Source organism: Euleptes europaea, chromosome 7 (genome assembly GCF_029931775.1).
Source record: "Euleptes europaea isolate rEulEur1 chromosome 7, rEulEur1.hap1, whole genome shotgun sequence".
Taxonomy (NCBI): Eukaryota; Metazoa; Chordata; class Lepidosauria; order Squamata; family Sphaerodactylidae; genus Euleptes; species Euleptes europaea.
The window spans coordinates 5079561-5100652 of NC_079318.1; the positions used below are offsets into that span (position 1 = coordinate 5079561).

Genomic DNA, 21092 nt, shown 5'->3' on the forward strand with positions numbered 1-21092 from the left:
TTTTTTGTCAAACAGGGTCTTTTTTCCCCATTGAGAAAAGCGAGGCTGCGCCAACAAAAGGCGTACCCGGGGTGAACAGGGACAGGAGGATGCCTAATGTCAGCTCCTCCCCTGGAACACCCTGGGAACGCCTCCTGGGATGCCGGCGTGGGCCTTTACGCTGGTGGGACGCTGGCGGAAGGCCCCACCAGCGTCCCAGGGTGGCGCTGTCGCAGCGGCATCCAGCCCTCCGCACTGGCGTTGGGACCACTTATGGCGGTGTAAGTAGAACGGACGCCGGCATGGAGGGCCCCAATGCTGGTGCAGCACCTTTCTGGCCTCCTAAGGGCTTTCACCCTTAAAGGTCAGGAATGCGCTGAAAGTCTTTAAGGAGCTACTGGACTTTTGTTTTATTTTGCTATAACAAACTAACACTATTACCTCTTTGCAATCAATTTTAATGTAACATCTTCCTCCATGGGAATGTTTTCCATGAAAAGTGTTACATGGTATTGAAAGTCCACAAGGATTTTTAGGGATGATCTATGAGAAGTATGCAAAGTTCTTGAAAGCTCCTTTTCCTGAAGAAATCCCCACTGGACTTACCATACCAAGGTAATATAATGCAATATGCACTGGTCTACAGGAAATATTAAAAACAACATCAACATTACCCTAAACATTCTCAAATGCATTTAACTTTTCTGTATATTGCAAAGTCCATATCAAAACATATAGGCCTTTAGGAATCTATTACTACCTGAGTAAACGGTTTCCATGCGCTTGATGATGTTAGCTTTCCAGCTCCAGGCCGATGCATTGGTGCCAATGTATAAATCTCTGTACTGTTTTTCTGCTTGGACCTTAGGAGCGCAAGGGTAATCTTCGTACTCAGTCCTGATGGGTTTGGATTGCATGAGCTTATACACCACGAGGCATAAACAGATGATTTTAGGGTTGCTTGTTGAACAAAGTTGGGTTTTGTGTAGTTTAAGAAACACCAGCTCACGGTTGTAGTGGTGCGCAAAGTAGGAAACTGGAGAATTTGCTGGAAGTCAGCAAGGTCTGCAAGAAGGATAGTTGAGGTCACTGCTTTCCCACTTGGTTGGGACGCCATTTGAACCAACCTACCAAAGGGCAATTTCTGTTGCTTGGCTTTGTCTTCTATCTGACTTTCCCCTGAGGACAAAGGTGACCTCTGTGGACTCAAACTCATATCCGATGCTGTTTCATCTACATCCAGTTCTTCTGGGGATTCTCTGCCTTCAGACATGCTGCTGGACTTTTGACCTGGCGAAGCAGAGTCAAAACTGAGAAGCCTTTCCCTGCTTGGTGGTGATGGCTCAGTGGGGGGCACCGTGGTAGCTGGCAAATCTTGAGATGAGGATGACAGTGTAGAAGAGGACACGGTGGACGGCAGACTTTCTTTTGGCTCAGTAGTACAGCTCTGCCTCACCAGCTGAGGTTTCTGTGGCCTGGGGAAGGTTTTCTTTATGTCTGAATTGGTGAGTTCCACAGCACTTAGTTCCTCAACAATCTGTCCATACATTTTCTCATCTTTTACTCTCTTTTGTTGTTTGGTCTCCATAAAGAGCTCCAAGCTGCTTGCAGGTGACAGCATTCGTTTGTTTCCACCCAGGGTAGAAGCTGTATCTGTGCTGGAGGCCAAGCCCAATGGGATGGAAGATTCCAAATTAAGCGATAGGGTCTGCGGTACTTTCCATAAAGGACACTTTTCTAAGCCTCCATGTTGGCCTAACATCTGTGCAATGTTAAATCCTATTCCGTGCATGGTTGCACTTGTTGCTAATGTTCTTTGAGAAAGAGTCTCGTCTACTTTGCAAATGACAATAGCAGGACTGCTGCTCTGGGCAATAACCTGGGAAATGCTTGTGTACATGACACTACCATATGATGGCACGTGGGTGTGAATCCTAACAGGAACAACTGTACCTGGTAATGACTGAACCGGTCCAATATTCTGGGCTTCAAAATCTCCCTGCAGATGCTGCTCAGAAGAGGTATCTGTTGATTTAATGCTACAATCTGGCTGGTATGTTGCAAGTGCATTTTTAGAATACTGCCCAGATGTTCCTGAGTAACGCTGGTAAGTTTGCTCTTTACTATGTACATAATCAGCAGTTTTCTTTCGAACATGCTCCTGAGCATATTCCAGATGATAACTTGGATGACTGTCTGTTGGGAAAGGTTGCTTGGTATAGGATTTTTGAAGCTGCTGTACAAAATGATGGGGGAAATGTGTCTGTGAAAGTTCTGAGGGCCACAAAGTGCTGGGCTGTGGTGGCAAGCGAGACGGGTATTGAAACGGCAACAAAGTGTTATGGATGGGGAGAAAAGGAACTTTTTCTTGCAGTGCAAATAGATGCTGTTGTTCTGCTGAATATTTGCTTGGAATAGAAGGTGCTTGTGGGACTGAGAGATGGGAAAGTGGGGTTAAGCTAGTGCTTTGCGGTACACAAGGACCAGCAGACTGCTTCCCAGGGTCATCTGACTGAACAGAAGAGGGAGAATGAGGCCAAGCAACTTGGGAAGACCGAAGGCTGACATGTGCATGCTCCATTTGCTCTTGCTTTATATTTTGTTCCATGCTAGAATCGGCCTGGGGAATCTCTGGGGAACCACTGAAGGAAGCCTGACGGACTAAAAAGCATTTCTTCCTTTCTCTTGCTGGAGACAAAGCAGAAGGAGGTGCTCCTGCGGCAGAAGCATGAGAAAGATTTCCATAGTCGAAGGATTTACTTCGTAACTCAGGGATTTCGGCAGGGGGAGGACATGGCATCTGTTCAGATGAGCAACGTCTCATTTCTTTCTGTTGGTGATGGCCAGGGATGGAAAGCGAGTAAGCACCAGCTGGGACGGTTAAAAACTCAGACGGTTTCCCAAACTCATCCTGTTTGGTTGAAGTGATGAACTTAATACTGTCCTCCCTCTCAAATGACATTGAAAAGCTTGAACTGTGGGACAAATTACTCTCTTGACTAGGGCTGCGGGAAAGGCTTGTCCCAGTGGATTCAAAGCTGGACTCCCCAGAGGAGTGCTCCAAGTCAGCAAGCCGCAAACGCTTCTTCTTCGGTGGAAGCTTTTCAGCTGGGAGTTGGGAGAGGGTTTCACTTCTCTGGGGCCACTGAAATTCTTCTGCAGGCTTCTCTTGCTCTTTTACAGAGACTTCTCTCTCTCGCTCAGGCTTATCTGGCTCCTCTGTAACCCGAATCTCAGGTACCTGTATATTGTGCTGGCGAACAAGTCTGGGCTGCATATGATATGGCTGAGAATGTTGGGATGAAGAAGGCTGTTTGCTCACACTGTCAGCATTTTCTGTCTGCTGAACCCTGTCTGGGCTCATTGGAGACTCTGCAATCTCGCTTTCACAAGTTTCAGATGATGAGTACATTTTATCTTGCTGGCCAGCCATGAGCTCTGTAGACTCAGACCTCTCAAATGAGTTTGGCCGGCTCAAAGAATTTGTGTGCTGAATGACGGAGATTACATTTCCTTTTCTACTCAGAGCCTCTCCAGCCTTCTCTTGATCAATGGTTAAGGGACATTCTTCTGAAGCTGGGGCTGGGCTTCCTGACTGCAGATTGGGCCTACAGACTTCAAAGCGCTCTGGGTGAGAATGAGGAGAACTATCATGGCTTTGAGCTGCATATCCACTCCTTGGTCCTTCCTGGATTGCCAATTTTGGATCAAAATCACCGGCCATGGGGCTGCCAGTAGCACCACTGCACAATGAGGGTGTGTCCTCCTCATCTCCAACACTCTTCTGTATTCTTCGCTTCCTGTTTTCAAATGTAACGCCGTACGTAGAAGAAACTGACTGAAAAGGCGTAGGCGAGTCAGTATAAAATTCTCCCTGTTTTGACCCACTCAAAGTCAATGTCTCTCTGTAGCTTTGTTTCAGATTTCCATATTCTTCCCATTTTCTGTAGTGCTTTCCTGAGGAGTCCCCCTCATAAAAAATTCTCTCCCCTACTAACAACTTCTTCTCTCTCATGCCCAGCCCTTTTTCTCCTGCTGTTGATCTGGCAGAAGCAGTCATGATGTTCTTCCCTATTCTGCCATGGTACTCTGAATCTGAATGTCCTTCAAGCAATGAGGGAAGCTCAAAGGCTGCTTGTCTAATTAACATTCGTTGATGTGGTATACCGATCGTCCCAGGATAAAATACATCGTCTGAACCAGTCATTCTCTCATCAAATGAATGGCTTCCTCTCAAAGCTGTGGGGACATTCAAACTGGTTGCAGATGAGGTTGGCATGGAGTTGCTTCTAATCAGTGGGTTTGTATCTGTGGGAGGTTCTAAGAGCAGAGAGATATCACCTGGGTGACTTCTTGGATAAAGGCTTAATTCGCTTTTGATGAATGATGTTACAGTCTGAGACTGTTTGGATTCTATACTACTATCATTAAAGACTTGGGTGCTTTTTATAGTGCCAATTTTACTAGGATCAATTAGTGCTTCTTTGTTTGGAGACATTCGTTCTTCAAGCATCTTGAAATCTAACCTAGGGTTTACAAGAGGTAGTGGCTCTGCCTTGCCTTTTCTACCCACTGGACTGTGATCCTGATTGGCTGTCGCTAATGGTTGTGCAGTCCTTTGATTAATCCTATAGAATTTCCCAAAGATTATTTCTTCGTAAGACTTTGCATTGGTATTTGGGGGGCTTATCTGTTGCTCTGCGCTTTCTGAGCGTGAAAAATAACCAGAGTCAGTGCTTCCTTTGCTATGTGGGCTCAAAAGGTTTAATGACTGCTCAGAATCTTGCCCTTTCTTCTCAGACAGTCTTAGTGCAAGCCGCTGCTTAACTGTATGAGAGTCATCAGACTTTGTATTTAATGAAGGATTTTGTAGATTGTCAGATCCAACATGCTGGGAGCTTTCACATGGCAACTGCACCCCACTTTTAGGAATAATCAAAATAGGAACTTTCATTGAGCCCCCCAAAGATTCTTCTATTGATGTATGAAAACCACTTCTGCTAGTAATGTCCAATGGAATCTGTGGAACTGGGCTCAGTTTGTCAGAACCTTCAACAAATAATGAAGTCTCTTCATCAGTATCTGTACTCTGCTCCCCGTCTGAATGTATCTCAGCTTCCACGTCAATGAAACTGGCATCTAGCTCCAATTTAGATACAGCTGACTCTGTGAAAGGTACTAATCCTGCTTTAATTGCATGGGCATGAGATTTCCTATGTTTGTATAAATTGCTCTTTGTCTTAAAAGAGAAACCACAAGGGACGCAAGGGTATGGACGTTCCCCAGTGTGGGACCTAATATGTTTCTTAAGTACGCTAGGTTTGGCACAGGCCCTGCTACAGTAAGGACAAATGTACTTGCCAGGCTTTTTGGGCTTATGTTCTTTCTTATGACCATCTTCCAGCGGCTGTTCTATACATTTCTGAGAATACTGGCTGTAAGCAGGGTTCAAGTTGGAAATTTTCTTTCTGGAAAAACTTCCACTATGGCCATGCATATGAAATGGAAATAAATCTTCAGAGGCAACTGGTTGCAGGTGGCCGGGAAACTGCCACTTGTGGCTATCCAAGCTCTGATGCGGCTTTAGGTTGTGCAAGAATCCTTGTGGCAACGAATGCTGAGGGAAAGAAAGCGAATGTTGACATGAGTACGGGCTTGGAAGGTGCTGTGGGTATTGCTTCTCTGTGGCTTGCTGGTTAGTATCGCTAGATGACACCGCTTTGCCAGAACCAAAAAGTTGTGCAGATGCAGGGTTTCCCATGTGTTCGGGATCTATTTGTGCCTGTCCCTCCAGGCTTCCAATTGCACTCATCTTAACATCAGCTGAATGTTCCTGCAGCCATCTCCTTGATACTTTAGCTATTTCTCCAGACCTTGAGGTAGCGGTTTGCCCTAAAGCTGTATCTCCAGAGTCCATTTTGTCACACAAGGTCTTAAGTGCTAATTCACTTGAAAGCTGTGCAGGCACATGAAGAGTGTATCCAGTGCTGTGCTTTTTTAAAGTTTACTTGCTCCCATTTCTCCAGAGCTGTCCCAAGTTCACAGACTCCACTTTCCTGTTGGAACTGTTCACATAGTAGTCTTATAGGCATTAGATCTTTATCTAGCTCTATGCTAAAAATCAACTGTCACACAGTTCTGTTCATGGCAGAAATTCTTGCTGAACAGTTTACTGTATATCTGTCAAGACTTGCTATGGCATTTCAACATTATCCATGGCTATTAAGTCTTCAGATGGAGAATGATCCAGAGGGATGTATTTGTTCATCAACTAAAGCAGGGTTCCAGACATGCCTTCCAAAAAGATGCAGCTACCTTTAAAAAAACCACAACAATACAAAGATCAATACAACTAAATTCAGATTACGAGACAAACAATTTATAGCGACAGTGATGAAGGAACTCGTGATGTTACAAGAACCTAGGCTGACACTGAAAACTGCCACTCAGTGCATCTCTTCTCTCCTCCATCATATACCTAAAAGTGTGGGCCTATCTGCGGATATTTAAATCTGTGTATTGAGTGCACGCTGACAGAAAACAGATAGTTTTGCAAACTTAGGGGACCCTTATTTCTCTGGCTCCACATGCTCTAGGAAGGACATGTAGAGACAGAAAAAGGGGGCAAAAAGTCCTCCACGCTTCCCTTTCTGCTAGCAAAAGTGTGGTAGAAGGGAAACTGGAAGCTCCTTTTCACTACTTACAGTACTGCAAGTTTGGCTGTGCACCCATGACTCAGCACGTGTTGGGTATATCATGTAGCTATGCTCTAAGCCTGGAAAAACTCTGCATAAGACTGAAATATATAGGCCTCAGACTACACCATAATATTGGAAGGAAAAGGTGAACAAAAACATGGTGATACAACAAGCAGTGTCTGCTGAAGAACAGAGGCAAAGATAGGGAAATGTGATTTCTTTATATAGTTCATATAGTCATTTCTTTGTATAGTTCATGCTCTCTACCTTTCTTAACTACCCTCTACAGAAACCATAAGACCTATTTTTCCTCTTTCACTTCTGCTCTTTCACTACACTATGAACTGAAGAAATCATATCAAGTCTCAACTGACCTATTACCACTTCTGCTAATTCTGAACAGATTTCACATGCAAAACATAAGACATTTATCAGACAAAAGAAGAGTATTTTATATAGTAAATATACAACACATGGATCCTAGGATTTTAAGAGTTAGAGTAAATTATTTCCCTTGATTACTATCCTGCCTAACCAGCCTTTTAACAGTTTTGAAAACTGACCACGTGTGCCATTTCTACTCTCTGCTCTTCCTTCTTCACACTAAATATAACCAGTTCCTTCTCTGTGCTAAATATAGATAGTTTCTTCCATCTTTTTTGTAGTTTGTCAGCATCCATCTTAACACCTCAGTTTGGACTGAACAGTGCAGCAGTGTGGGTAGAACAATAACTTCCCTTATCTTGGAAATGAATGTTTCTGTTAACACAACACTCAGTGGCATTTATTTTTTAGGAAATAATATTACCAGTTATTACATTACCAACCCTTATTTAGCTGCAGTCCTAAACACAGGTAATTTTGTGAGTCCTGTTGAGATCAATCAGCAGCCAAATCCTATAAAGGTACTGCTGGTACTAACAGAGGCTATGGGTAGTGGCCCATCAGCTATAGCAGTGTCTGCTGCTGGGTCAGTGGAATTTATTTATATGTACACTATACAACACTGCTTTAATTGTTTCAACAACACAATTTTTACTCCATGTTTCTTCTCCCAAGGAACTCAGATTGGGTACATAGGAAAATCACCGTCTGCCTAGTAAACGTCAGGATGTGACGTCACCCCATGGGTCAGGAATGACTCGGTGCTTGCACAGGGGACCTTTACCTTTTTAAGGATGGCACATACTACAATTTATCCTTTTCAACACTTGCTAAATTGGAGCAAAGGGTGCTAATATATATGAGCTTGACCTCCTGTGCATCTGCACTTATATCTACCTGCTTAGGTTGTTTTAGGATCAAACTAAATGACATGATGGGTCACCCGTATCAGAACTTAAATTGTACATAAAAGCAGCCACCTAGATAGGAACAGGAGTGCTGAGAGAAGGAGTTTTAATCCTTTCTCACTTAATAATTGCCTAGGATTTCTATCTGTCCTCCTTACCAAAGTACTGTATTCCCAATGTAGAACCACCTTCCATAGCACTGCTGCTTGTATCTATTCAGAGTCTTCCCATGGATACTTTGAGTAACATAAATAGGCAAAATGTTGGGAGCTCTGATCATGATTTTTAGCGTGACATGCTGTTTGCCCTTTAGACATATGCCACAGAATTAAGTGTCTTCTAAAAGGTAAAGGTCCCCTGTGCAAGCACCGGGTCATTACTGACCCATGGGGTGATGTCACATCTTGGCATTTACTAGGCAGACTTTGTTTACAGGGTGGTTTGCCAGTGCCTTCCCCAGTCGTCTTCCCTTTACCCCCAGCAAGCTGGGTACTCATTTTACCAGCCTCGGAAGGATGGAAGGCTGAGTCAACCTTGAGCCGGCTACCTGGAACCGACTTCCGTCGGGATTGAACTCAGGTCGTGAGCAGAGCTTGGACTGCAGTACTGCAGCTTACCACTCTGCACCACGGGGCTCATACAAGTGTCTTCTAGTTCCACTATTTTTTCAGCATCCACCAAAGTCTTTTTGAAGTCTGTGTGCACAGAACAGCTTTTCTGCGCATGCAAAATTCCTACTGCACACCTAAAGCGACTAATGTTGTACCAGTACTATATGTCTACTGATCCTTTTATTTAGAAATAAACCATCAGGAACATGATCTATACAAACAAGAATAGAGTTTCATTCAATTTCAAAATCTTTGCTTTCAGAACAATGGAAATTACCTGCATCTTCTTGGCATTTACTGTACATGATTATCTTGAAACTTCCTAGGAGGAAGAGAGAAACACAAAAAGAATTAGAAAAACGTTTTCTATCTATGAATAATCTTGCGTAGAAAAATATTTTTATATTACTTACAATGACTAAAGAGATTATTTCAATTATTTGTTAGAAGAAACATGAACAAGTTTATCATTCTAAAGAATCTAATCTGCAATCCCATATAGATATCTGTGAAGCAGAGTACACTATTAAGAAGTCTGCAAACAGTAAAATATGAGAAAAGGAGAAAAAGCAGCAAGCAGAATTTTTTTTTAAAAAAATAGTGTCAGATATAATCATATATAAAAGTTCTGTTTTATTTTCTTGTGCTATTTGTGACAATAACAGTTGAAGCCCCCACCCCCAAGTTGTTATGGTGGTACCAAAATTTTATAATCATGTAACCACAGATGTCCTCACTGTGGCAAGCAAAGAAACTGACAATTAAAAGCGTTCTTTTAAATGCATTTGTTGATTCCCCCTCCTTTCAGACCTTTCTTCCCAAATACCTCAACCGTAAAAAAAGAAATTAGTCACTTTTACTATTGGCTCTTAAGTAGTTCTCAGACTTTCTGCAGTGTGACCCATTTTTAAACTTGCTGTACTTTTTATTTGCCATTAAGTCTTTAAAAGCCTCCTCAGCCAACACCCACCCCCCTTTCTTCTTTCTTCCTCTCCTGAGGAACAGGGAACTCTCTCCAGGCCACAAATTTATAATGCAGTGCTTCTTGATTTGGCGCATTTTACATTTTGCTTCAATTAAACAAAAACTGCAGAGGCCAGCAATGGCAAACCTCTGAACGTCTCTTGCTTTGAAAACCCTATGAGGTCGCCATACGTTGGCTGCAACTTGAGAACAATAAAAAATGAATGTAAAAATATTCCTGGGAGGTTGGGAACAGTATTTAATTGCAAAGCAGTTGTTAAGGCATGGGTGTACCCCATTTTAAAAGAAATTCCCTCCCTTAATAATAATAATAATATATTGCAGTCATAGACCAGTAAATATAACATTGCATTGCTATACTACAAATCCAAAATCTCAGACCTTACATTTAAAAAACTTGTAACAAGACAAATAAAAACAGATAAAATACTATTCACAGTATAAAACTTGGAGCAGAGTTTCTATACTTATTAAATTTCCTTATCCTTTCCATCGGCCCTTTTCTTGCTCCGGGCTTTTATCACACAGCACCAAAATTGGCCTCTTGTTCTGAGACTGTAGGGTTTTCGTCAATTAATTATTTATCCAGCCATACCTGCTCTGGACTTTCTGCGAATTTAACTATTATAGGATGGACAAACTTGACCCTCAGACCACTATAATATGGACATCGAAAAAAGACACGCTTCATTGTCTCCACATCTCCCATGGAACATGGGCAAGTCTCTCTAGAAATGGTTTTTTTTTTTGTATTTACCATCCAGTAATGCCGAGGGCATAGACTCACATCTTGCCAGCGTGAAGGCTCTCCTAATTCAGTGGGCTTCAAGTTGTGAGAGATAAGGGGCCAGGGCCATAATATGTTTAGATTTCATAGGAGCTCTAAAACCTGGTGTCTTGTTAAGATCGTGTTGTCTCTCTACATCCTCAATCCTTTGTTTAACTAAGCTTTTTGCTTGTTAATAGTCTAACTTCAGAAGCTCACTTGAAGAAAGGCCCACTCTCCCTAAATGGTTTCTAACTGCCTGTATCCATTTAGGCTGTAAAGGTACTTGGCTTAACAGCTGAAGTAGTCCTCTTCCGTTTTTATTTATCTTAAGCCATTCATAAACTGATTGAAGAATTCTTGCCTCAATCCACATTACCCCAGTCTCCGGTCGAGTTAAGGTGTTAGATACACAGGGCCCCCCCCCCCTGCAAAATAGCGCGAAGGAATTTAGCCTGTACCTTTTCTAGAGAGCCTAAAGAAGATATAGAGCCGTGTTGGCGAACCTATGGCACGGGTGCCACTTCCGGCACGCGTAGCCCTTTCTGCCGGCACGCACGGTTCCTCCAAGCCGCTGGCTTTTCCAGCTCTGCCCCACCCCGGATGGGGGAGGCTGTAGCCCAGGGGTGGGGAACCTCCGACATGATTGGCGGTGGCCCCCGGACTCTCCCACAGAAGCTGCCGCCATTGCCGCCGCTGGAGCGTGCGCGGCCAGCCAGGCGGGTGGGAGAGCGGGGAACAGAAGCCGAGCGCTCACACTCGGCATGGCCGGTGGCTTCTCCGGCACCCTCTGGGCCTGTGCGGGCGGAGGGGCATGGCTGGTCGGTGGGTGCGAAGGAGGCGCCCTCTGCCCCACCCTGCTTGCCTCTCACAAGCCTGCCGCCGCGCCCCACCGAGTGGCAAATCCAAGGCAAAACCTCCCATGCATAAATGGCCTCTTTCTTTTTCTGTCTCCCTCTGTCCTTTTCTTTCTCTCCCTTGCTCCATTTCTTTCTCCCTTTTTGTCTCTTTTTCTTTCTTTCTCTCCCTCCCTTCCTTCCCTTTCCCCCTCCCTTCCCTTCTTTCCTTCCTTCCTTCCTTCTTTCCCTCCAGCGGCTTCTCCGGCACCCTCTGGGTCTGTGCGGGCGGAGGGGCGTGCAGTCCTATTCCACCTTTGAAGTGCCCACAAGCCATCCTCCAAACACCTTTCCATTTATCTTGATATGTAGAGAGAAAACACTAAGGAACTAGTTGCCAATCTCCAGGTACTAGCTGGAGATCTGCTATTACAGGTGATCTCCAACCAATAGAGATCAGTTCCCCTGGAAAAAATTGCCACTTTGGCAATTGGACTCTATGGCACTGAAGTCCTTCCCCAAACCCCGCCCCTCCTCAGGCGCCACCCCAAAAACCTCCCACTCATGGCGAAGAGGAACTTGGCAACCCTAGCCTCTCCCTCTGGGCCCCCTCTGGGGGTGGTATTCAGGTTAAATTGCCGCATTGGCACTCGGCGATAAATAAGTGGGTTTTTGGTTGCAGTTTGGGCACTCGGTCTCTAAAAGGTTCGCCATCACTGATATAGAGGGACCTAGAACGGCACCATATAGCAACTGAGGCAAGATTTTAATTTGATACAGCTTCAGGGTCGCTGGGACATAAAAGCCTCCCTTAGAATGGTAAAACTTTAGAATAGAGTGTACTGACCTTTCCGCACGTTCAGATAAAAAGTTGCAATGTGCTGTCATTGATCCTGTGTCCTGGATAACTACCCCTATATATTTATATTTATTAACTTGCTATCCTACTCCCCTTCATAACCCACTTCCTAATTTTTGGGCGCGAACCGAATGCCATTACTTTGGTTTTATCAAAGTTAATTATGAGATGTTCATTTTCGCAAAAAGTTGCAAACCTATCAATCGCTTTTCTCAACCCAGCTGGTGTTCTAGATAACAGTACAGCATCATCTGCATACAACAGGAGTGGCAAATGTCGGTCAGCCAGTTTAGGTGGATGTAAATTAACCTCTCTCATAATCTTTACTATGTCATTGATGTAATAATTGAATAAAAGTGGTGCTAGAAGACACCCTTGCCCAACACCCCTAAAAGTTTTTATTGGATTGGTAAAATGGCCTTTTGGACTACATCTCACTCTAAGTGTAAGCTCTAGCCCTGCGGCAAACCCATAAACAGATTCCAGCAGATGGCAAATCCACGAAAGCAGTTTTATTGGTTATAATCGACAGGTTTCAGAAGCCATATTCAAAAGGACACTAGTAAGGGGCAAAGGCAAGGTGCATGGCATATATGGAAAAGCAAAAGGAGATAACTGGTAACCTAGGCAATACCCCTCCCAGAGGCAGGAAGGAGCACTTGGCGATTCCCACAGTATGGGAATCTATGAAGACTAAACACGGGGCACAGACTGGCCTTGGACAGAACAGCACAACAGAACTTGGAAGCAGCACAATTGCACTACTGCATACCATCCTCATGGCTTGCTCCTGACATTCTGCCCCCCTAAAGACCCCCCCTCACCCTCCCACCATGGGCTTGTGAGGGTAGGCTGCATGAAATTCTTGTACTAAGCGGGGGGGCAGAGACATCACAGGCGTGCACCCATTCATCCTGGGCGGGACAAAATGTTTCCAGCGAATCAGGTACTGAAGGGCACCGTAGCGAATGCGAGAATCCAGTATTTTAGCCACTTCAAAATGCTCCTCCCCCCCACACCATTTCAGGCACTTCGGGTTGTGGTTCAGGATGCCATTTTTGGAAAGGAACAAACAGTTTTAAAAGACTGACATGGAACACAGGATGGATTCTTCGTAGGGACTTGGGCAAGGAGAGTTCCACAGCCACTGGATTAATAATCCAGGAAATGGGGAACGGACCTACATACTTGGCACTGAGTTTATCACACGGGCAGGTGGATCGTAGGTTCTTGGTGGACAAATAGACAAGATCTGCATTCCATACTGGGGAAGCGATGTTTGTCAGCCTGAGCCTTGTAATGTCGTTTGGCCTGCTCTAGATTTTTTTTATATATATAATTTTTTTATTGATTTTTATAATAAATCCAAAAGAAAAAAAAGAAAAAAAAGGAAAAAAATATACATAATAATAATAAAATAAAAATAAAAATACATAGAGCGTACAGTTCTGTTATTACACTGTTCATATAAAAACATATATTGTTAATATTGTTATACATATATTGTTGTACATAATTTGTTATACATATAAGGATATATATTACGCCCTACTTCAAAAATCCACCACCCACCACAGTGCCCATCACCAATGGACTTCCGATGGGGTGTGTTGACTAATTTAAAAAAATCACATTATTATACATTAATTAAAATCACATTATACTATAATTCGTTAACTATATTTTTAAAATCCGTTTTTGCCGATTTATCCCAGTATGCAGCGGCCTTTGACCACATAATTTTAAATTCCTCCATATCTTTACCATGTAAAGATACTGTAATTTTGGCCATCCACATATACAACCATAATTTTTCTCTCCATTCTCTAATTGAAGGTTTAATCGTTTGCTTCCACTTTTTTGCAATTATAATCCTAGCTGCTGCAAAACTATATTGACATATGACTCTATCACCTTTATCCAATTCTCTATTTGGAATGCCCAATAAGCAAAAAGCGGGATCTTGCTTGATTTTTACTTTAATAAGATTATTAGTTTCATTCATAACTAATTGCCAAAATCTCCTAATTTTTTTACAAAACCACCAACTATGCATAAACGTTCCTATATCAGTACCACATTTCCAACATAACGCTTTGTCATCTTTTTTCATTTTACTTAATAAAACCGGGGTTATATACCATCTGTAAAACATTTTATATAAATTTTCTCTTATTTCATTCGAAATAGTAAACCTAAATTCATTTTTCCAAAGCTTTTCCCAAATTTCCAAATCAATATTATATCCTAAATCTCTCATCCATTTCAACATGACTGGTTTGATCCTTTCTTGTTCTAAGTTCAATTCTATAAGTATTTTATAAATCCTACCAATCAATCCTTTATTACCTTTCAATAATACTATCTCAAAGTTAGATTTAGTATGATTAAATCCCAATCTGTTATCTTTAATAAAAACATCATTTAGTTTATAATACATAAACCAGTCTTTTAGTTGAAGTTCTTCACGCGTTTTCAATATCCATGTCCCATCTCTATATTCTATCAGTTCTCTATAGATATCACAGTCCAAATTTAGATGTGCACCTCTTCGCATAAAAGCTTCTATAGGGTTTATCCAACCGGGAGTTTTACTGTCTAAAGCATCTTTATATTTATTCCATACTTGTAATAAGTTTTTCCTGATAATATTAGAATTAAATTCCTTATTCACTTTCTGTTTCTCATACCATAAATAAGCATGCCACCCGAATCGTAGTTTATATCCTTCTAATTCTAATAACTTAGGATTCTCCAAGAGAATCCAATCTTTAATCCAGGTGAAACATGCCGCTTGGTAATACATTTTTAAATCTGGTAATCCCAATCCTCCCGTCTCCCTTAATTCTATTAAATTATTATATGCAATCCTATGTCTCTCTTTACCCCAAAGGAATCTCAGAATATCTTTTTTCCATTCCTCAAATATCTGTACCCCTGTCACTATTGGTAAATTTTGAAACAGAAAAAGCATCTTAGGCAGTAACATCATTTTAATTACTGATATTCTTCCCCAAAGTGATAAAGGGACCTTTTCCCAACTTATCAGATCTTTTTTTATTTGTTGCCATTGTTTCACATAATTGTCCTGAAATAAATTAAGGTTATTATTCGATAACCATATACCTAAATATTTAACTTTGTGTTCAATATTGAGTCCCGACTTTTTGATCAATGTTTGTTGCTGTGAAAGAGTCATATTTTTAACCAAAATTTTTGTTTTTGCCTTATTAATTTTAAAACCTGAAATCTTTCCATAAACCTCCAATATTTTATTCCATCTGTCAAACTGTTCAATCGGATCAATCAAAAACATACTAAATCATCCGCATAAGCTTTAAGTTTGTAGTGATTTCTCCCTATTCTTACCCCTACTACATCATTAGATTTTCTAAGATTATCCAGTAATACCTCTAATACTAAAATAAAAAGTAAAGGGGAAAGAGGACAACCCTGTCTCGTTCCCCTTTGAATTTCAATCTTTGGTGATAAAGACCCATTCACAATCAAATTAGCTGTTTGATATGTATATATACTTTTTATGGCAGTTTTAAAACTATCACCAAAACCCATATATTCTAATACCTTAATCATAAACTGCCAATTAACATTATCAAAAGCTTTTTCGGCATCCAAAAATATAAAAGCTATTGGTGTTGTGTCTTGTTCCGCATATTCTAAAAGATCAATTACCACCCTAACATTTTGACTAATCAGTCTTCCTGGTAGAAATCCAGCTTGATCATCATGTATTAATTGGTTCAGTACACCTTTGGTATTAAGGCTATATTTGCCTGTTTCCAGGTCTGAGGGATAATACCTTTTGTCATCCCTAAATTCATAACTTCCAAAAGATAGGGGATTAATTGCTCTCTAAATGTTTTATAATAATATGCTGTAAAACCATCTGGTCCAGGAGATTTATTCAGCTTACTTTTTTTTATAGCCTGCTCCAATTCGTCCTTGGTTATTGGAGAATCTAAAAATTCTTTATTTTCTTGTGTTATTTTTCGCCAATCACATTTAGCAAGATAAACTTCCATTTCTACCTCTGAAACTAACTTTTTTTTATATAAATCTGTATAAAATTTCACAAATGTATCTACTATCTCCTCCTTAGCTCTTGTTATCTTGCCCTCCCTTCTTATTTGAGTTATTGGTAATTTTTTTATCTTTCTGTTTAATTTGCCAAGCTAACATTTTACCTGGTTTATTAGCATGTTCAAAAAATCTTTGTTTAGTATACATAACTTTTCGTTCAATTTCTTCAGCAAGTAAAAATTCATATCGATGTTGACAATTTCTAATCTTATTTTGTTGTTCTAGTTTAGCCCCTTTGTCTTGCAGTCTACTTAAATATCTCTCCGCCTGCTTTATTTCATCTAATATACATTTTTTCTTAGTCTCCCTATCCCTATAATATCTTGTGTTTTGTTGAATTAAAAATCCCCTAATTACTGCTTTGCCAGCGTCCCAAACTATGTCTTCACTGGTACCTTTATCCATATTTTCTTTAAAGTAATTTAATATTTCAGTTTTCAATTTGTCTACAATTTTTTTATTATTTAATAGAAAATCATTAATTCTCCAGGGTTTATAACCTCTATTTCCCATTTCAATTTTAGCTGATACCGCGTTGTGGTCTGACAACACCCTAGGTAAAATCTCACAATTTTCTAAATTCTGTACCAGACCCTCTGACATCCATATCATATCTATCCTGGAACACGTGAGATGTCTCTGTGAAAAAAAAGTATATTGCTTCATATTACCATGTGTCAACCTCCAGACATCAAACATATCCCACTGATCTGTAAGAACATCAAAAATCCCTGGTAACTTTCCTTCATTGCTAGCTTTTTTCTTTTTCCCAGATCTATCAACCTTAGGTACCTTAACTCCATTAAAGTCCCCCATCCATATCATTTTTTCTGTAGCATATTCAGCTAATAATAATGCTAAGTTCTCATAAAATACCTTTTGATTTGTGTTAGGTGCATATATTCCCACAAGCAATACCTTTTGGAAACCAATTGTTACCTCCAACAGCAAAACTCTTCCCTCTATATCTTGAAAAATAACTTTTGGTTGTAATAAAACAGGTATATACATAGCTATTCCATTAGTCTTTTTACTACTATTACAAGCCGTAAATAAAGTACCCAACCTAGCATGTTCCAACCTGAAAACATCCTTAGGGAGTATATGCGTTTCCTGTAAGCAGATAATGTTAGCATTAGATTTTCTTAAATGATGAAAAATTTTCCTCCTTTTGTTGGGAGAGTTCATTCCATTAACATTCCAAGGTATGACCTGTAACATATCAAATTTTTAATTAAATTCCATTAAATTCACAATAAGTACATTTTTAACTCCTGTTGCTGCAACCCCCCTCTACCCCCCATATCCATTCAATCTTCAGTCTTCAGGTTCCTCATTTGGAGAGTCCTCTGATGAAACTACTGGCAAATCTCCACCACCAGAAGCTTCAGATGCCTTTTCTTCTTCTGTAGACTCTCTAGTTGGAACTTGTTTAGCTGGCTTGAGAGGCTTAACCAGTTCTGCATCATATCTTCTTAAAAACTGGTCTGCCTTATCCACTTCCGTGAACTTGAACCTTTTCGACTTAAAGATAAAAGAGACCCCCTGCGGGTATTCCCATCTGTATTGGATTCCACTGAGTCTTAAACGCTGGGCAATCTCCATAAAATCCTTCCTCTTCCTCAGCAATCTTGCAGGTATTTCTTTCATCAGCCTCAGTGACTCATCTCCAACTTTCAATGGTGTTTTGTAATGAGTATTAAGTATTAAGTCTCTGTGGCTTCTAGAAAAAAGTTGAACCAGGCAGTCCCTCGGTACTTTATTCCTGGTTGCATATGCTGAATTTATTCTGTAGGCTGTCACAATCATCCCTGCAATGACCTCTTCAGATTCTTGCAAAAAGTCTGCCAAGAGAACCATCAGATATCTTCGCAAGTCCCGATCCTCAATTTTCTCTCGCAATCCACGAATACGTAGGAAAGATTCTTTTATCTTGAGCTCCATCATTGCCATCTGATCATTTTGGGTCTCTTGTCTGTCAGCTACAGATGTTATTGACATCTCCAGGGTATCCACCTTCTTCTTAGTTTCTTTGGTTTCTTGTGAATTTTTTTTTAACTTGGTTTCTACCCTGTCTTGCCTGACAGCCAAAGATGAAATAGTGTCCTGCAAGGAAGCTATTGCAGCTGAATTCTGAGCTATAGTAGCTGTATTCTGAGATAGCTCCTGTTTCATTTCTGTCACATCCTGGTGAGTCTTAGTTAAGAGTTCAAAAACAGAAGCCAGAGTCACTTCAAGTTTAGTTTCTGGTTTGGTTTTTAAAGGCATCTTAGCAGCAATGGATGTTGTTGCTATTGGAGAAGTTATCTGTTTGGTTGTTTGAGTTATTTGGGTCACAGAGGACAGTCTGATAGGAGGCTGTACCACCAACTTTGTATCCTTTAAAATGTCTTTGGTGTGTTTCTCTTTCTCACCCATTGGTGAGCCAAAAAGACTAAAGTTAGAAAGTTGTAATCCAAGGGAAAATAGGGGGGGGGAATTTCTTTTATATCATTTCATTCAGGTAAAACATATGGAGAGAATAATCACTGTGAGCAGTAGGAAAAAAATTCTATGCCATATCACTTAATTGTCCTCTTTTTTTGTTTCTGAGTACTCTTGGCTTTAAAGAGAAAACTTTTTGAGTGCGTCACTCAACTGGCAAAAAGCCAAAAATCACAAAACCAGAGCGTAACTGAATTATAGATGGTTCAAAAATTGTCCTTCACAAAAGAAAAATTGCCACACACCCCAAATTAGTGATTTTAAAGTCCAAACAGAGAATCTTTATTTATATTTCAAAGGAAAACAAAATCGGGTCCCACCTCGCTCTCTCCTGCCGTCTTCTTTAAGATGGCGCCGGCTCTTCGGTGGAATCCGCCAGAGCGACCGCCGCCGATTTCTCGGCGGTTATCGCTCCCATGGCAAGACCACCACCGGCACCCAGGGCTGCATCCCCTCTTGCCCCGAGGGGTGCCGCTTGCCGGCTCTTCCCAGGGCTATTTTTAGCCCGTCGGCAGCGAACGGCAGGAGTGCGGCAGCTCCGCGCTTGTGATGGGGGGGTCGCCCGACCCGGAAGTGGCCTGCTCTAGATTTTTAACCAGCCATGGCCAGGTTGTTTGAATTGAATGTACCCATCCATCCACGTCAGCTCCCCCCTCCTCCTCCGAAACATCAATATGACCAGCGGGGGCAAACTCTTTACCATGGACAACCTGGAAAGGGCTGAATCCTGTGGATTGGGGAACCGCATTATTAGAAGCATATTCAGCAAAAGGCAATAGGTCTACCCAATCATCCTGATGGTAATTAATATAACAGCATAAATAGCATTCCAACACCGCATTTACCCTTTCAGTCTGACCGTCTGTTTGGGGATGGAAGGCACTAGACAGTCCTTGTTCTATTCCGACCAGTTTGAGAAAAGCCTTCCAGAATTTAGCCACGAAAGTTGACCCCCTGTCCGTCACTATCTTGCGCAGAAAGGAATGTAGATGGAAGACATGTGACACAAAGAGGCGGGCCAATTTCGGGGCGGAAGGGATACCTGTGCAGGGTACAAGATGCACCTGTTTTGAAAACAGATCAGTAATCACCCAAAGAACTGTCTTTCCCCTAGGGGGTAGGTCTGTCATGAAGTCCATTGCAATTACTTCCCACGGTTTTGAGGGAGTCTCTAACGGTTGTAAAAGTCCGGGCAGTTTGCCCTGTGATCGTTTGGCTGCTGCACATATGGGGCTGCTGCGGATGAAGGAGTCCACATCTGATCGCATGCCCGCCCACCAAAATTATCTCCGTAGCAAATGTAATGTTTTGAGGAATCCGAAATGTCCGGCGGTCTTGGCGCCATGAACCAAACCCAAAACCTCCCCCGGCAACGCTGCCGGAACATACAGTTTAGAATCTTTGTACCAAAACTCCCCGCGTTTAAGTAAAGTAGCTGGGAGGGTTTGCGAGGACAGTTCCGCTTGATAACTGCGAAGGACAGTCTCCTTAAAGGAATCAGACAGTCCTTCCACCCCCGGGGACGGAGCCGATACAGGTGCAGGGAGCGACTGAACGGGGCGCTCGGGTCCCCACACCTCGGGAACTGTGGCTGTCAGTCGCTCAGGGGGAGGAGGAAGCGAAGCGGGCGGTGCCGCCGGCTCAGCTGGGCATAAGCTTCCCCCCCCCATCGAAAGCAGCGGCGGTGGGGATCGGGTCTGAGAACGGGTTTGTACGGCCAAAGTGGGCAACAGACCTCATTGGGCAGGGGTGAAGAGCGACTCTGTGGGCTGATCAACCTTGATGGGATATTGGGGAAGTCTGGATAAAGCATCAGCCAGAAGGTTTTGCTTCCCTGGTACATATTTTAGGACGAATCGAAACTGGGCAAAGAAGTCCGCCCAGCGCACGTGCTTTGCAGACAGCTTGCGAGCCCCCATTAGGGCCTCTAGGTTTTTGTGATCGGACCACACTTCAAAGGGCACCTTGGAACCTTCTAAAAACTGCCTCCACACTGTCAGGGCATGCTTTACCACGGCAGCTTCCTTTTCCCAAACAGCCCAGTTGAGTTCGGATTGAGTGAACTTTTTAGAAAAATAAGCGCACGTATACAGGTGCCCATCCTCCCCCCGGCGCAGGAGTGCACCCTCCATCGCTACGTCGGAAGCATCTACATGCACTGCGAATGGTTGATTGCAGTCTGGGTGCTGCAAAACAGGTTCGGATGTAAAAAGCTGCTTAAGACTATCGAAGGTGGCTTGACACTGGGGGGTCCACTCCACCCGGGCATTGGGTAAGGTGGCTGTATTCCCCTTTCCCTTAGTCTTAAGGAGGTTCGTGATGGGTAACGCAATCTGAGCGAAAAGTTGGAGGAACGCCCTGTAAAAATTCGCGAACTCGAGGAATCTTTGCACCTGTTTACGAGTAGAGGGTGGTTCCCAATTGAGCACTGCTTGTACCTTTTCAGGATCCATAGTTAGTCCCTGGTGTGAGATAATATATC

General features: G+C 42.3%; 1 protein-coding gene across 2 annotated transcripts in view; it reads right to left on the reverse strand.

Annotated features, from left to right (window-relative positions):
- HIVEP2 (HIVEP zinc finger 2) overlaps positions 1 to 21092 on the reverse strand; it is a 74746-nt gene that overhangs the window by 17874 nt on the left and 35780 nt on the right. Inside the window, exons 2-3 of one of the 2 annotated variants that reach the window (XM_056853858.1) lie at positions 8858 to 8902; positions 740 to 6294 (exon numbers count right to left, since the gene is read on the reverse strand). In XM_056853858.1, coding sequence (XP_056709836.1) covers positions 740 to 5896 — 5157 coding nt within the window. In that variant the 5' untranslated portion in view covers positions 5897 to 6294; positions 8858 to 8902. Of the gene's footprint in view, positions 1 to 739; positions 6295 to 7258; positions 7337 to 8857; positions 8903 to 21092 lie in introns of those variants that run through there. The other variant, XM_056853859.1, reaches the window with a different exon arrangement.